Source organism: Nilaparvata lugens, chromosome 7, assembly GCF_014356525.2.
Source record: "Nilaparvata lugens isolate BPH chromosome 7, ASM1435652v1, whole genome shotgun sequence".
In the NCBI taxonomy this organism is placed as follows: Eukaryota; Metazoa; Arthropoda; class Insecta; order Hemiptera; family Delphacidae; genus Nilaparvata; species Nilaparvata lugens.
The window spans coordinates 54,874,363-54,892,388 of NC_052510.1; the positions used below are offsets into that span (position 1 = coordinate 54,874,363).

The 18,026-nt window shown below is 33.4% G+C and overlaps 2 protein-coding genes across 4 annotated transcripts in view; one reads left to right on the forward strand and one right to left on the reverse strand.

The window, feature by feature from the left end:
• The first annotated feature begins 6,158 nt into the window (after window positions 1–6,158).
• On the forward strand, window positions 6,159–8,248 carry LOC120348745 (ankyrin repeat, SAM and basic leucine zipper domain-containing protein 1-like). The gene is made up of 2 exons (XM_039431979.1): window positions 6,159–6,188; window positions 6,757–8,248. The coding sequence occupies exons 1-2, from the start codon at window positions 6,159–6,161 to the stop codon at window positions 8,140–8,142; spliced, it is 1,416 nt and encodes a 471-aa protein (XP_039287913.1). The 3' UTR covers window positions 8,143–8,248.
• Window positions 8,249–11,923: 3,675 nt separating this feature from the next.
• LOC111064291 (rab-like protein 6) overlaps window positions 11,924–18,026 on the reverse strand; it is a 31,871-nt gene continuing 25,768 nt past the window's right edge. The window contains exons 10-12 of one of the 3 annotated variants that reach the window (XM_039433193.1): window positions 15,982–16,011; window positions 14,468–14,641; window positions 11,924–13,344 (exon numbers count right to left, since the gene is read on the reverse strand). In XM_039433193.1, coding sequence (XP_039289127.1) covers window positions 13,111–13,344; window positions 14,468–14,641; window positions 15,982–16,011 — 438 coding nt within the window. In that variant the 3' untranslated portion in view covers window positions 11,924–13,110. Of the gene's footprint in view, window positions 13,345–14,467; window positions 14,686–15,807; window positions 16,012–18,026 lie in introns of all 3 variants that reach the window. The other 2 variants (XR_005571858.1, XM_039433192.1) reach the window with 2 other exon arrangements.

Below are 18,026 nucleotides of genomic sequence, written 5' to 3' on the forward strand. Positions count from 1 at the left end.
GCCCGGTTGCACAGAAGCCGATTGAATTTTAACCATGATTAATTTCATGAGTGCCAATCTGAGAAGGTCTTTTTGATAAGACAACTTCTCTGCTTGATTCTCGTGGAATTAAATACGATTAAAATTTAGCCGGCATTTGTGCAACCGGCACTGAGACTTAATTTGAAATTCGGATTTGAAGTAGTTTTGGGTCTGTTAAATCCTCCCGCATTATATCTATTGCGCTTAAATGAATGAATAGCTAATTCACAACGAACTATTCAAGTTGAAAACCAAGCTCTTGTTAACTATTCCACATTGCAGTCTTGAAACAGCAGAAACTAAATTTTCCTACTGAACATTCAGTAAGTGATCAAGAGTACAACAGGGAAATGATTGGCCTTGCGGTAAGCATGCCATCCAATTTCTCAGATTCTTGGTTGTCTTAATGCCGGTTAAGTTTTAATCGTGATTAGTTCCACGAGAACCAATCAGAGAAGCCGTGTTTTAAGAAAATCCTTCTCTGATTGGTTCTCGTGAAATAAACCGAATTTTGTGCAACCGGGCCCTAGATTATTATAACAATAAATGATTCCTCGTTACGAGTGTTTGAACCTGGAAATCTGAGTCACAAGTGTATATAGATGGTTCAGTCACGAGAAAAAGTCGCCTTGTGAAAAGGACGTAAGGGTTGGCTGTCCTGTCGGCAGCCAACAAAAAACAGATTGCAGGAGAAAGATATGTAATTGCTCAAACATGTGCATTCAATGTACCTAGAATACAATGTGTTATCGGATGGGCAAGTTAGATTGTCGGTCCCGGCTGAAGTATGACAGTCGTAAGGCCCATTGACGGCTTAAATTATATATTCAGGCGGTGGGACCTTACCGCAAGGGACTCCCCACCAACAAAAGCCATACGAATTTACTTTATGTTAATTCTAGGTACATTGATGTGCATTAAGCCCCGTCCACACTTATCATGCAGCTTTCAGATCCGAACACAATCATGTGATCAGTAATGACATCGGCCTCGGATCTTATATGTCAGTCATGTGATCTGTCCCACCACCACCTCACCCACAGAAATATCGGACATGAGTAGGATCGGAACGCTGCATGATTATTGTGGCCCCGGCTTCACACTCCGCTACAATTTAAGGCTGTGCAAAGGCTAAAAATAAACTTTCTACTGGTGATATTTCTCAAAGATTTTCGAACAAAATGAGAGAGTTTTCTCAGTAAAACATTTTTTTCTGATCATTACTTTTTGAGATATGAGCGCCTAAAGTTTTATTTTTTGGACAGAACATTTCAAATTTTGTAAGAGATAAATCCATGAGATTTGAAGGATTGATTCTCCATGGTATTGTTGATCTAGTAAAAAGAAAATTTTATGAAAATATCTATTTTTGAGAAAGTTATTCAATTTACTAAAAATGACCAAAAATAACTTTTAGTTGAGTTATTTTTGGTAAATTGAATAACTTTCTCAAAAATCAATATTTCCAGAAAATTTTTGTTTTACTAGATCAACAATGCCATGAAGAATCTATCCTCTAAATCTCATGGATTTATCTCTTACCGAACTTGAAATGTTTTGTTCCAAAAATTTAAACTTTAGGCGCTTATATCTCAAAAAGTAATGATCGGAAAAAAATGTTTTCCTGAGAAAACTCTCTCATTTTGATTCCTTGATGATATACAAATCGAAAAACTTTGAAAAATATCACCAGTAGAAAGTTTACTTTTAGCCTTTGCACAGCCTTAAATCTTGTTCTCATGAATGAACCATCAACTATCATCTATTCTAAATCATCTTGTTCTCACCTATAATTATTATGCTCGGTTTGTGTAAGAAGAATAATCGACTAGAGAGTACAAGACTTGAGTGACCTTGACATTGACCTTTAAATCTATAACACCTATAAAAATGATGCACTAATATAACACTGGGGTGTGGTTCACCCCAACTTATTTCTCATAGTACCTATACATTTCAAAAATTCATTTTACAGATCTTTTATTTATAAGGCTAGACGCACACCAGTTAGTCAAGACATGATCAGACAAGTTGTCACAATACTTCACATAGCTGCTTGTGACGCAACTCACACACTGATCAGTCATTGCAATTAGACACGTCTTCATAAGCAACTATGTGAAGTATTGTGTCACACAACTAGTCTTTGAGTTTTATGCGAGAAACCAAAAAATGGATTGATTTCCTTAAAATTTCCTCGACGGAACGACACGACCAGTCAGGAAGCTCAGGATTGGCTGATTAGTTTGACGTATTGAGAATCATCCAATCGGAGAGCTTCCTATTCTGTCATGTCGAATCAATAATTGTGAAAACTGCCATCAGGTGATAGTAATTTTTTAAATGTATTATTCTCAAAATAGACTTATAACAGTGATTTACACCTTATCAATTAAGACTCTTTTACATGAGTCTAGTAGATAGTCTAGCTGTTGGTCTTGTCTTATTATCTAAGCTCAAGTCTTAGGCTAGGCGCACACCAGTTAGTCAAGACAAGACATGATCAGACAAGTTTAGTCACAATACTTCACATAGCTGCTTGTAACGTAACTCGGACTGATTAGTCATTGCAATTAGACATGTCTTCATAAGCAACTATGTGAAGTATTGTGTCACACAACTAGTCTTGTCTTGACTAACCGGTGTAAGCCCAGCCTTATATTTCCATAGCCTGATATTTCTTTTAGTGACAAAACATTTGTATAAGTTTTTACTTTGGTGTTCTCTGATCGTTGCACTTTTAACCACTAAAATGTATTGTTTTAAGAAAATATTTTTTTTACAATTAGCTTATACCATTATTTACCTATATTTGGAAAGTCATCTGAAAGTCAAAAATGAGTAGGCTACTTTCATAATAATTATACTCATGTAAAAGAAATAGGATTATAGGTTTTTCTTGAAATACCGAACTGAAAGTTCATATTTTTCATGCTGTTCACTCATGCATAGGCTATTCATTTTTCATACAAGAACTGATGAAATATGTAGAAAATCCATGCTAAGATAATTTTGCATATCCGATATTCCATTATTTTCAAAACTATTGATTCTTTTATTCGTTCTATAAGGTTTTTTTAAAGAAATTGAGTAGAAGTCGAATCTCGATTATCCTTTGAATTGTCAGGTAGAACACTAAAACATATATAGGCCTTACTAAAAAAATCCTACAAAAACATACTAAACAAAGTAAATTTCTAAAGAAAACTCAAACAAAACATCAACACTTGGTAAATAGTAAACGTGAATATAACACTCTGGTGTTCCAAACCCCAGAGCCTACCCTTTTTGTCGCTGACTGAGCAGTATCACACTGACAATTAGTGCCAATGGGGCAAATACTTCAGAATAATACAAATTGGATTTACATAGGTGTGAAATATTCCAATACTTTGTTTTAAAGGAGGAAGAACTCAAATGGGTGTGGTACACACCAGTGTTATATTCAAAGGTTGAGGCTTTGACGAAGAGGTTATTATCCGATGGTTTTATATATTGCCAAATTCAATTCCATTTATTAAGTAGACCTTCCTTCCAGAACCAACTATATTTAAATTGAAAGTTGCATTTGTTCAAATTTATTATTTCCATCTGCAGACTGGCTGGCCGCTATGGCTTTGTATAAAATGAGCGCTGCTATCCAGAGATTGTCAGTTTGGTGTAAGGGTAAGCATTTCTGAACGGCAATTAGGAGGTACTGGGTTCGGTTCCCGGGCTGACAAATAATTTTTGAATAGTAGCGCTCATCAAATTTCCATCTAGCTAAATTAATAAAAACTTATTGTAGTACCACTTATTAAAAACTTTAAAATTCTAAAAAAGTCAAAATTCATTTAAACTTGAAAATGACCAATGGTCGAAACTAGTTGTTAAAATATTTAAAAGTTTTTAATAAAGGGTACTACAAGTTTTTATATTGTCTTTATTAATTTGAATAAATAAGTAGCCCATAAGTGAGGTGATTTCCATCTAGCTGTTTACCCTGTTGTCAATATTTTCAGTAGCAGAAGTCTTAGGGGTGATTTACAGCATTTAATTAGGATTTTTGTTTAATAATAATTATATATTTAAATTATTTTCCAGGAATTTGTGGGTAAGCTTCAATTTTGTATAGAATAGTCATGTCCGTAAGATGCATAGTTTTCGAATTATATGCGAGAAACCAAAAAATGTTACGTTTGAACCACCCCCATTTCCTTAGCACAGGGGTTAGAGGTGGGGACTTTTGATATGTTCACCTCCTTACTATCCTAAACAGAACTTTGGGGTCAAAAATCGTCTTCCAAATTTTTCCTTCTTTACCATTTTTTGAGCATTCAGTGTGACTCTCCATGACTGCAGTGGTGGCACATTTCTGCATCTATTTTCAAATAAAAATATTAATATTGATCAATTCATTAAGGCTGTGCAAAGGACAAAAATAAACTTTCTACTGGTGATATTTTTCAAAGTTTTTGGATTTGTATATCATCAAACTATCAACATGAAAAAGTTTTCTCAGGAAACCATTTTTTTCCGATCATTACTTTTTGAGATATGAGTGCCTAAAGTTTGAATTTTTGGACCAGAACATTTCAAATTCGGTAAGAGATAAATCCATGAGATTCAGAGGATGAATTCTTCATAGTATTGTTGATTGAATAAAACAAAAAGTTTCTGGAAATATAAATTTTTGAGAAAGCTATTCAATTTTACAAAAATGACCAAAAATAACTTTTAGTTGAGTTATTTTTGGTAAATTGAGTAACTTTCTCAAAAATTGGTATTTCCAATTTTGTTTGGTTTATTCAATCAACAATACCATGAAGAATTAATCTTCTAAATCTCATTGATTTATCTCTTACCGAATTTGAAATGTTCTGTCTTAAAAATTTAAACTTCAGGCGCTCATATTATCTCAAACAGTAATTATCGGAAAAAATGTCTAAGAAAACTTTTTGATTTTGATAGCTTGATAATATACAAATCGAAAAACTTTGACAAATATCACCAATAGAAAGTTTATTTTTAGCCTTTGCACAGCCTTAATAGGGAAAATTAGAGGGAGGCTTGAGACAGTAAGCATAACCAAAGGGAGGCTGTTTCTCAAGAGTCCCTATACTAATTGTCTTAACCCTCCCTTCAGTACCATTTTTTTTAACCGCATTATTTTTTATTTTGAAACTACAAGGAAACTCGATCATTAACAGAATTATACATGCCTTTTTGAGTCGTTGGCGACTGTTCAATACAAAATTATCAGTCTATAAAGATCAGGATATTATAATATTACACTTGTAGATGTTTCATCAATTGCTTCCTTAATATTAATTGTCATCTTGATAAAACCAGATATCAATTCCTTCATAGTCAAACAGACAAGTAGATAGCAGGCAATGAGCCGGGAACCCCAATTTAAATTTAGAATCCAGAAATACAGCACTGTCTCAAGCCCCTATATTGTGTACCTTTGTGATTAGGTATGAAAGACAGTATATATCCACTCAGACCAATACAGCCAGACCCTGTACTGCTCCCCGGCAGACCCTGAACAAGCTGTTCTCTCCTACGTTAAGCTTTTTTGGGCGATTTTTGTTTGTGCCTGTTAGTCCTCTCCCAATTATTAAAAATAATTAATTTTGTGTAACATTGAATCGATAAATGAATAATGATAAATACTCGACCTACGACCATTAATGTGTACTTCATTCTATATTGATTGATACAATAAGTACATAATCAGAATGATAGGGAGAGAAAAAAATAAGGTAACCTTTTGCTATTCCTCTCCCAAATTTAGATAAGGTTACACAAAGTGTCACCTGGTCATATGGGACATGTATATAATAATTATATATTTATCTCATATTGATCAGGATTTTAGAGTTATGAATTGAAATTCATTGAACAGATACATTTATCATTGACAGAAAGATTGTTTATTTGTTTTTTGTCAATATTAACTGTAGCATCTTTCTCTGACCAAATTATCTGAACTAATGAATAGGGTTCAGAACCTGTCTTCTATAACAGTACAACTCTTTTTTAAACGGCCCGAACTGCGACAAATCAAATAAAATAAAATCAAATCACTTTTATTGTCAGAAACACTTTCACATGTTAGAACAATCGTCAAAAAAACATTTACACCAATCAACATGTCTACAAGTCATAAAACACTTGTACATGTAAGTATTAAAGGCGTGCTACTTAACAAAAAATATTGTATTAAGGCTATACTAAGAATTCCTCAACTGAATAGATGCATTTTTGTAGAAGAATGGCTTTGATAGATCTTTTAAATTCTTTTATTTCTAGATGCCTTGTCTCTAGAGGAAGTTTATTAAACAGTTTTATAACTGACAGAAAATATTATAAAAGAAACCAAGCCTATCATCTTCACTAAATCAGACGGACTTACTCTCAGTCATATCAAACGAGCTCCCCCAAAAAATAGAATTTTTAGGTATAAATAAACTATCAGTCAATGTCAAACATGACAGCCACCTCGAGTACGGTACATAATAACATTTTTCCATCTGATGCACGAGCGCACGTTTGTTATTAAAATAGAGAAAGATGCTACAGTTAATATTGACAACAAACAAATAAACAATCTTTCTGTCAATGACAAATGACTGTTCAATTAATTTTAATTTATAACTCTAAAATCCTGATCAATATGAGATAAATATATTATTATATACATGTCCCATATGACCAGGTGACAATAGTCCGAAATAGGTTGTCTTGTAGTTGATCACTGTTGTTTGCTTTGCAGAAAAACCAAAGTACAAAGGAACAGCGTTCACGACCGATGTAGTGAAACCGAAAGGTACTTTGGAAGAGCAGTTGTTTGAAGCCGTGCAGTCAGGTGATTATGATGAGGTGAAAGATGTGTTGGCGAAGGGCGCAAACGTCAACCACGTGCAGGATGGGTGGTCAGCACTCATGTTCGCCGCTCTCTACTCACATTTCAACATTTTGAAGTTGATCTTGGAAAATGGTGGTGACGCCAAGTTCCACCGAGACTTCAACACGCCGATTATGGCGATTTGCAACGGAGGTGTCCGGTCTCAGGATGAAGATGACAGATGCGAGTGTGTGAGGCTGTTAGTGGAGCGCGGTGCAGATGTCAACGACTCGGATAGGCATAGAAATACAGCTCTCATGATGGCGGCCGAAGTCGGCCATGCTAAACTGGTTAAACAGCTGCTCGATCTTGGTGCTAGAGTCAACGTGTTGGACAAAGACAGAGCCACTGCTCTAATGCATGCTGTCAAATACAACCGAAACAATGTGGTTGATGTTCTTTTGAAAGCTAAAGCCGATTTCAGAGTAAGGGATCGACACAACAATTCAGCTTACGATTATGCCGTTATAAAAGGTAATGAAACATTAGCAGGTAAATTGCAGTTCGACTTTATGAAGACTTCAACTTCGAAGAATGTGAATGTGAAAAAATCGTTCATTTTAGAGGAGTTACTTGAAGAAATGCCCAGTAGAAATCGTGGTGGAAATTTGGCCGGGTTTCCATCTGATCTCTATGAATTACTATGTGGTATGGACGAACAGTACTCTGCCTATGTGTTCTACGATAACAAAATACAATTAGGTGAGTTTCTGTTGATGACTGATGAAAAACTGAAACTTTTAGGAGTGAAATTGAGTTTTCACCGGCGAAGAATCTTGGAATCTATCAAGTCATTCCATTTACATCGTTGGTCGGCATCGTCATTTTGTTGCAAAAGAAACACTGAGAAATTCGATTCGATGGATTGTATCAGAATGGTGGCGGCTCTCGTAAGACAGTTGCACGTTATGCAATCGAGTTTATTGTATTTGGAACAACACTTATCTGACGAAGGATTGCATGACGAGGCTTTGCAAATCCTTAATAAAGCCGCCCACGAGGCTCAGCTATTGGGAAGCGAGTGCCACGATATAGGACAGTTTGCGGCAGCTTTGGACAAGAGACAAAAGATTGTGCCAGCCGATTTGATTGAAGCAAAAACGAAAGATCGAAGTAAGAAAGTGATCGTCATTCATGGCTTATGGTTGTGTGCAGTGGGTGTGGTTGCTTGGAAGAGGAAGGGATTTCTAATAAACTCTCTACATAAGATTTCTCATGTATTCAACTGAAATCTAAAACTATATTTTTTATTTTGTTTATTTCTGTGAGTGATTATGTAATCTTGAGATTGATTGGGTTCATTCGCTCTTACTTCACGTAAAATAATTTTTCAAAAGTGAACTATTCTTATCTTCTTTTTCTCTTTAGGGCTACTTTTGAATATAAATAAAAATATAAATCTGAGTGAGTACCCTTTTTAAAATTATATTTAATCACGACATGTTTTGCCTATATAATGCCATTATCAAGTTATCAAGCTTGCAATAGTAGCCTACCCTACTTATTTAATGTAATTTTATTCATTTTCCAATCACTTGATAATGGCATTATATAGCCGAAACATGTGATTAAATAATTTTAAAAAGGGTACTCTAGATTTATATTTTTATTTATGAACTTTTATTCTTTTAATTTGTAAGAAGGCTTTGTAAATGTTAATTTATCAGTTCCATATTCGAGGTTCAAAGTGGTAGCTCTACTGATGATCACTTGTTTCTTCACTTTTGAAACATTGAAATTACAAAAAAAACTTTCCAATAAACTTATCTACGATGTGAAACCAATGCAATGAAGTATTAAATCCTCTATGAACAGCAAGGAAATTGCTATTTTGTAACAGACGTTTTATTTACCTAGACACATTTAAAGACAGGTATCTTAAGTAATTGAATAATTAGGTTTCATACATTATTACACATAAGAGAACTTACTGTGATGAAAAATTGTAGAATTAAGAAGTTTTTTGACTTTCTCAATAATGTCTTCATTATAAACTTCATCCTTAACGTCTTATAGACTATTTATCTTCTCCATTAAATATGGACAATTGCTTTCAAACTACTGAAATTAATGTTATTAAAAATGAAAAAAGGGCAAAAAGTAATGAATATTAATTATATTCTCATTTAATTTCTATTTTCGATATAATATACCATTATATAATTATATTATTATATAATATTCTTTTTTTCAACAAATTCTGTGAGTGAACTAACTATATTCTATTACTATCAGAAACATTTGACAACAAATTATTCTGATATCTATTAAGGATACATTAAACAATCATAGCCTACTACTTATGATCATATAGATCAGAGGATAGGTCATAGATATTTGATCACTTATAGTCATAAAATATTTGATAATCTAACACGGTTTTTTTTATCATTGATAAAAAAAGTTGGTCAAATATTTATGACTAGGACTGTGTAATGAGGCCCTAAATTCCGACACAGACGCTCAAACGTATCGTCCCATTAACCAAAACATAATCGCGTAGAAATATATTGATGGGGAATATTGACGATGATTCCAGATTTGAATTTGATTTCCAAGTCGTGGATTATATCATAGAGAAACGATAGCATAAGTTACGCTATTGTTTCTCTATGCTTATATATTCAAATCGTACAATATGTTCAAGTGACTAGACCGGCCAAGTTACTATCAGTATTTCACACGAAATACGATTCGTTAGAATTTCGACGTATAATGGCAAATACGAAACATTCACTCGAAACTATTGTGATTTTTTCTTTGGCTACAAAGATTTTATTTTTTCAAATCTTAGCTATCAAGAATTTCATACGCTTTTGGAAAAAATAAACATTATTATCTTATAACTGAATAAAGTGTTTTTAGTCATTTCTCATTATACAGAGGGGTCCTAAAAATGTATACACTAATATAATCCATAATATAATATTGTATACACAAAACAACCTACAACTACGAATCTATATAAGGCCCGGTTACACAAAAGCCGGTCAAATTTTAACCGTGATTAATTTCACGAGAACCAATCAGAGGTGTTTTTGAAAAGACAGCTTCTCCGATTGGTTCTCCTGGAATTGATCATGGCTAAAATTTAACCGGCTTTTTTGCAACCGGCACATACTCTGTACTATAGTTCAATGTTTTCTGTTTTGTCAAAATATAATGTGGCATTAGTAGCCCGCATGCAAACTGTGAGACCGTTTCAGATGCAAAACTCTTGTGATTTTTTACGCTTCAAAGTTTTTATGTTTTTAAATCTTAGCTATCAAGAATTCGGGCGCGTCTTCGGGTGATGTAGCACGTATCCCAGCGTATTAATATGCAAACTATGAACAGTTCACACCAAAATAATATATGGTTTTTCATTATTTTCGTATCTGATCACATTTTGAGTTGTGCTCAAGTGTCATTGTTTAGCACAAAGCGCATGCGCTGTCCGAGATACGAAGCGATAACTTCATTAAAAACTGTCGCATCGACAACGCGTGTTATATAGCGTCATAGTAGCTACGCCTGTTTGATAGCCTATGGACAGATTGATTAAGATTAAAGGCCGTTTACACAGTGACAATTTAAACTAAATTTCATTTTAAACTGGATTAATCCGTATCAAGTCTCGTTTGTTATAATGTGTTACATTTTGAGTTTAAGTCAACAGCTGATTGAATTCAGTTTAAGCTTTCACTGTGCAAACGGCCCTAAGAGATACGTCTTTCAAAAGACGTCGCTCAAGCTACGTGCGGCGATCTGAAACGACCTGCAATCGTGTTACCGAAATATTCACTGTCAAAAGTATGTATACATTTTTTGGACCCCTCTGTATAATACTGTACCATTTCACTACTTATTCTATTTCATTATAAGTGATTTGTTTTCACTTGATTAGAGAATGAAATAAGCTAATGACGTTTGTCAGTCACTTTTTACTATTCACTTGCATGTTGTAAACGCAGCATATACTAAACATACTTAGAAGCTCTTCAAATATTGTGGTTATCAAAAAGAGAGAAGAAACGTTTTATATAGGAAAATGAAGAAAACAAGAGTTTGATTCATGCTCTAAATAATTATATTTACAAAAATAAATAGAATGTGTTAACTTATAAATTATATTATCAAATATAATACAGCTTGAACATTATTATACATTTTGAATATTTGTAACTGTTAAAATCACGAATATAACAACAACTTTTTATAATATATACAGGTAAGAGATTTCTAGTAAAATTGATTGAGGGAATCAACAGGTACTAATTACAAAAATTGGATGATGAGTGTTTCAGAAAGTACTAGGCCATGATAATTAATAACTTGAAAGGGTTTTCAATCATTAATATTTAAAATTGAATCAGTAATCTTCGAAAAAAGTTTATCTTGATAAATAGCTAAGGTAAAATGGCGTAATGCTTTAATTCGTTAATGAACCTTCAAGCCTTGATTAGCTGATGACAAAAAAGTCTTCTTAGAATATTACAGAAGATATTTGCATCTCTGCTTGTTGCTTTTTATATTCTAACAAATAAATTTCTAGTGATTAACAATTTCTTTTTAATTGAAGATTGTCTTTGGGAGCTCGGAATAATAGAAATCTGAGAACATTGTAAGCTTTACTAAAACATAATTCTCAAGTATATGACTTGATAATGGCATTATACAGCCGAAACATGTTGTGATTAAATAATTTTAAAATGGGTACTTGGATTTCTATTTTTATTTATTCTCAAGTATATTATCAGAATTTGAAAACCATTTTTATTTTGCCAAAAATATAACTGTGTTTTTTTCAATTATGGAGGGATTCCACTAGCCCTTTTTCAATTCCTATTCAACAAAAAACGCTATATTAATTTAGGCGGAATTATATTCTGCACATTACTACGCAGTGGCATAGAATCACATTGAGTATCAATGAATATTTTAATCATAGAGATGTTGAAGTTAGGCTACTCAAGCACTAATATTATGTATTTATTTTTGCTGAGGATGGATGTCATATGAACCCTAGGCTTGTGCGTGTGTGATGGAGAGATAAAAGGAACCAACATTTCAGGGAGGTTAATGTATCACCGGTTATTCTATCTCCTGGTGGTATTTTAGTTGATTATATCACCAGGAAGTCATTATGGAGCCCATAACTCCATGAGACAATTTTTTAAAGGGAGAAATGAGAGCACACCGGTTATCTAGCCTGTGCGATTACAGCCAATAGGGTAACTACCCTCATTTATTAAAATATGTTATTAATGACGTTTACCATGAGAAAGGTAAGTTATTTTATTATTGATGTTTACCATGAGAAAGATTTTTGAGAAAGTCAATTATCTTTCCGAACATTGTTATTCTTTCCCAATCATATTTATATGAATTGTAATTTTATCCAGAAATGAATAAACATCAGGTTCTTTACTATAGTCAGCTTACATAATTCATCATTTCACGCACTGAAATCAGGACAGACAGAATCCAAGACTTTTTAGTAGTTCTAATAATTGAAAGATCTCTCAACAAATAGGCTGTGCTCTGAAGTTAGAAATTGTGAGGAATAGCTGTCCATAATTTCTAATTCTTAATATACTAGTAAAAAAATTTGATAAGTACTGTAAATTGCTTTTTGATTGGAGATTTATGTTTTAATAACATTTCTAAACAATGGCATAGATTGCAAATTAATTGCAACCATGACGTTTCAACGGGAATCAATCATTAAATAAATATTAGTTTAATTTGTTACGATAGGAATGCCACAAGATTTTTAGATTATAGCTGCGGTATAATATTTTCGAACGTTAAATTTTCTGAGGACAAAACTCAAATGGAATGTTTGGTTTTATTTTTGAGAAAAATGGCATTACAATAATATTGTAAATGAACACCTTCACACTAATGTCGGCTGCAGGTTTTTAACTACACATTTTTTGACATACCTACACTTTGAGAGACACTTGCCAGACTTTCGACTGCAGGTTTTTAAATAGAAATTTTTTGAAACCCTTAAACATTGAGTTTGTAAACATTATTATATGTTTCAAAAGCTCATGATCAGTTCCACATATGCTGAAGATCAAAGATACCAGTATAAGAAAGCTTATAGACCTGATATTTTTTAAAATACATGATTTTCCTATTAAATATAACAGGTTTTAAAATTCTAAGTTTGATTTGTAATATCTCATCGGCTGTACACTGGCCAGCAATTAGAATACTTCGTATCCATTATTGTTGGAATTGAGGAAATCTTCAAGCTGGTCATGTCCTTCGCCTGAACCTGAGTGATTGCTTGATTTCGAGGATGCTTTCTTCTTTTTCGATCTTCGTTCTTCTTTGCTGCTCTTCTCACTTCGTTGCTTATCTTTATCACTCGATTTCTCTTTGCTCGACTTCTTTTTATGCTGCTTTGACCGACTCGAACTTTTATCCCTGTCTCCGTTCTAAAACAAATTTTAGAAGAAAAATGTTATCATTCAGCTCCTAACTAAATAGAAATTTACATGCTTCAAAATACCATCATAAAATAACCAAATTTTAATATTATTAATGGTGTGCTTCAACACAATATTAATGAAGAAAGGTAAGTTAGAAAATTAATGCCCCAAAAGAGCTTGAACAAGGTACAAAACATACTTTAGCAAGCTGATGGAAGGGATGGTTATAGGCCTATTTTTAATTCTCAATAGAATTTTCAAAACATCAGAATAGTGACAATGGAGAGGATAATACAGCACAAAACTTCTTTTATTCAAAACTAGAAGGTGACCTGTGCTTTGCAACGGAGAACATGTTGTGTTGTAAAAGGCAATCTCCTTACGACCAGGAAACATGAAAAATGATTATTTATTATTCTGTCAAAATTACGTAGATAATCTTTATCGGACTTGATAATTTTCAGCAACAAATTAAATAAACCTTTCACAATAAACAATTATAAGATAATTATAAACTCGTTGTCTGAAGGTTTTATTTATTGCTAGCAGGAAACCCGTGTTCCTCAAGGGTCTATTTCAAAACTTGACATAATGAAATGTTGAAGAATTGAAAATAGTGAAATTTATCCACTAAATCTCATGGATTTATCTCTGTCGGAAAAGAAATGTTTTCCTGAAAAAAAATTTCATTTTGATAGCTTGATGATATACAAATCGAAAAACTATGAAAAATATCACCAGTAGAAAGTTTATTTTTAGCCTTAAGCATTAATGCTATTTACAAGGAACGGTGCCAATGAAATTGAATCTCACCATTGTGAAAAGGTAAATTCGTATGGCTTTTGTTGGTTGACAGTCCTTGCGAGAAGGTCCCGTCACAACTAATCTAACTAATTCAAAAAATATTCTAACCTAACCCAACTTATCAGAATCTAACCTGACCCAACCATCCGATAACACAAGAGTGATCTGGTTAAAAACGTTTGATGATATGTGGGTTTGAACACGGAATCTGCTACGCAAGCACTTTATCGTCTAGTCATTTTTTCAGAGATCACTCACAATAGTGAGTTTTAATAAAGGCAGCTAATCAATCAATGAATAGTATTAGCATTTGAATGGTGCGCACCTTTTCGTTGCCAGTTGATAGCATCTTGGTGACCTCGATGCCCTGAGGAGCGCTGTCCTCCCCTCCCTCGGGACTCACACGTCCTGTGGGACTCACTCGTCGCGTCATCCAGTCGTCCAGCACATCCTCACTGATCTTCATCTCTTCCAGCTCTTCATCTTTGTCCGACTTCACCTCTGCTGCTTTGACCGACTCGAACTTTTATCCCTGTCTCCGTTCTAAAACAAATTTTAGAAGAAAAATGTTATCATTCAGCTCCTAACTAAATAGAAATTTACATGCTTCAAATACCATCATAAAATAACCAAATTTTAATATTATTAATGGTGTGCTTCAACACAATATTAATGAAGAAAGGTAAGTTAGAAAATTAATGCCCCAAAAGAGCTTGAACAAGGTACAAAACATACTTTAGCAAGCTGATGGAAGGGATGGTTATAGGCCTATTTTTAATTCTCAATAGAATTTTCAAAACATCAGAATAGTGACAATGGAGAGGATAATACAGCACAAAACTTCTTTTATTCAAAACTAGAAGGTGACCTGTGCTTTGCAACGGAGAACATGTTGTGTTGTAAAAGGCAATCTCCTTACGACCAGGAAACATGAAAAATGATTATTTATTATTCTGTCAAAATTACGTAGATAATCTTTATCGGACTTGATAATTTTCAGCAACAAATTAAATAAACCTTTCACAATAAACAATTATAAGATAATTATAAACTCGTTGTCTGAAGGTTTTATTTATTGCTAGCAGGAAACCCGTGTTCCTCAAGGGTCTATTTCAAAACTTGACATAATGAAATGTTGAAGAATTGAAAATAGTGAAATTTATCCACTAAATCTCATGGATTTATCTCTGTCGGAAAAGAAATGTTTTCCTGAAAAAAAATTTCATTTTGATAGCTTGATGATATACAAATCGAAAAACTATGAAAAATATCACCAGTAGAAAGTTTATTTTTAGCCTTAAGCATTAATGCTATTTACAAGGAACGGTGCCAATGAAATTGAATCTCACCATTGTGAAAAGGTAAATTCGTATGGCTTTTGTTGGTTGACAGTCCTTGCGAGAAGGTCCCGTCACAACTAATCTAACTAATTCAAAAAATATTCTAACCTAACCCAACTTATCAGAATCTAACCTGACCCAACCATCCGATAACACAAGAGTGATCTGGTTAAAAACGTTTGATGATATGTGGGTTTGAACACGGAATCTGCTACGCAAGCACTTTATCGTCTAGTCATTTTTTCAGAGATCACTCACAATAGTGAGTTTTAATAAAGGCAGCTAATCAATCAATGAATAGTATTAGCATTTGAATGGTGCGCACCTTTTCGTTGCCAGTTGATAGCATCTTGGTGACCTCGATGCCCTGAGGAGCGCTGTCCTCCCCTCCCTCGGGACTCACACGTCCTGTGGGACTCACTCGTCGCGTCATCCAGTCGTCCAGCACATCCTCACTGATCTTCATCTCTTCCAGCTCTTCATCTTTGTCCGACTTCACCTCTGATGATTTGGCCTCCTTTTCTGGTTCCTGTTGGCACATACTTCGATTACAGTTCTCTTCACTGGTACTCATAGGCATCAATAGCGTTTCCCGGTGGTTCGGAGTCCACCTCAAATTCTAATATCTATCATCATTCTAATATTTCCTAAAAAAAGCTTATGCTCATTTGAATATCATCCAGCACAAAATTGAAGAAATTAGTATAGTTCAAATACATTTTGACACACTTTTGAATACAATTTTCTTTTTCATTCAGTTTTCAACCATCAACATTTCAAATGTTTAGTTTAATGTTGTTTTGGAGTAATAATTGGATTCATATTTTAGAAAAGTTAAATCATAACCATTCAAAATAGTGAAGTTGTTATTCAAAAAGATGTGGAGGAGAGACAGTTTTGGACTATGCCTGTTGTACTCTCCTTATAATATTATATTTCATGATTTGTGACTATGTTAATGAATGGAATAAATAAATAATTATGTATCTAAGACTTGAACTAAGCCAGTCAGCTAGACTATCTACAATAATCGTGTGAACGAGTCTTAGTTGAGAAGTTTTAAACTACTGTTATAAATTTATTTAAAGAATAGATTATTTAAAATATTATTTATCATCCAATAACATAGGCTATATTTGATATTGATTTGAAATTCAATTTTATAAGCTCATTATTTATTTTCAACCATATTTACATTACTTTGAAATAATTTAAATGCTGCAGTTGAATAGTATTCACTATTGAGATAATACTATATAGTAATTGAGTATTTTCTGAGTAAATACTCACTATTCTTCTTATTTAAATGGAGCATGCATTCATCACTGGCTAGTTGAATTAGAATTAATACCGACTGAATAAAGCTGGCAATAGTCTAAGATAGTAACAATAAAGTTCATGAAATCAACATGTCTAGCTCAACACATTCATGCAAATTTGAATTGGTTTATAAAATACTGAGTAAATACCCACTATTCTTCTTATTTAGATGAAACATGCACTCATTATTGGCTAGTTGAATTAGAATTAAGAGTGAGTAACGCTGGCAATATCCTGAGAAAGTTAGAATAAAGTAGAATAGATAGAATTTTATTGGTCATAAAATATTCACATGAATACATGGACTTCGTCAATTTTCTAACACTAAAGTAAGTCAAAACAAACACAAAAACACTAAGATCAGTCAGTATCAGAACAATAAAATAACACATGAATCACATAAAACGATTCAAATCTATTCTAAAATAGTTATGTACGGTGTACAAACATTCATCAATTAACACTGCATTCAATACTTTCTTAAATTGTGTGCAAGTGAGTTCCTTCAAGTGGTCAGGTGTTGAGTTATATAATTTGATAGATGTGAAGTGCCAGTTTCTTTGTGATTTAGTGTGACTGTACAACGGAATTCTAAGTTTGTGTCTATTTCTTGTATTTAAACTATGGAAGCTATTAGAATCATACTTATTCAAATTGCCTTGTACATAACATAATATTTTTAAGACATATAACGACGGCAACGTCAGAATACCTAGGTGGATGAAATAAGGTCTACAATGTGCATTATATGGTAGCTTGCATATTATTCTTATTGCTTTCTTTTGAAGAACAAAAATTGATTTGGCGTTTACACTGTTTGCCCAAGGCATTATTCCGTAAGAAATGAACTCTGGATGTGTGCATAGTAAATATTCACTAGTACAGACACATCCACAGTTACACAAAGTCTCCGAAACATATACAATCCTTTGGCCATCCTACCTGACAAATAGTCAATGTGTGCATCCCACGACAGACAAGGGTCGATAAAAACACCTAAAAACTTCAATGGAGTCTCATCCTTAACGTTTCTGAATGCAAAGTTAATGTCAGCGGTTTTACTATCATTGAGAGAAAGATTATTTGCTGAACACCAGTCTTTTAGAACCAAATAACTTTGATTCCTCTCACTTTCAAGATCATGCTTGGAGGGACAATTTATTTTTAAGCCAAAATCATCTGCAAAACTCCATAATATCAACATGTCTAGCTAAAAACATTAAT

Coding starts and splice junctions, on each gene's coding strand:
- LOC120348745 (XM_039431979.1), top strand. CDS start 6,159: ATGTCTACAAGTCATAAAACACTTGTACAT. Junction 6,189..6,756: donor GTCATAAAACACTTGTACAT/GTAAGTATTAAA, acceptor GTTGTCTTGTAG/TTGATCACTGTTGTTTGCTT.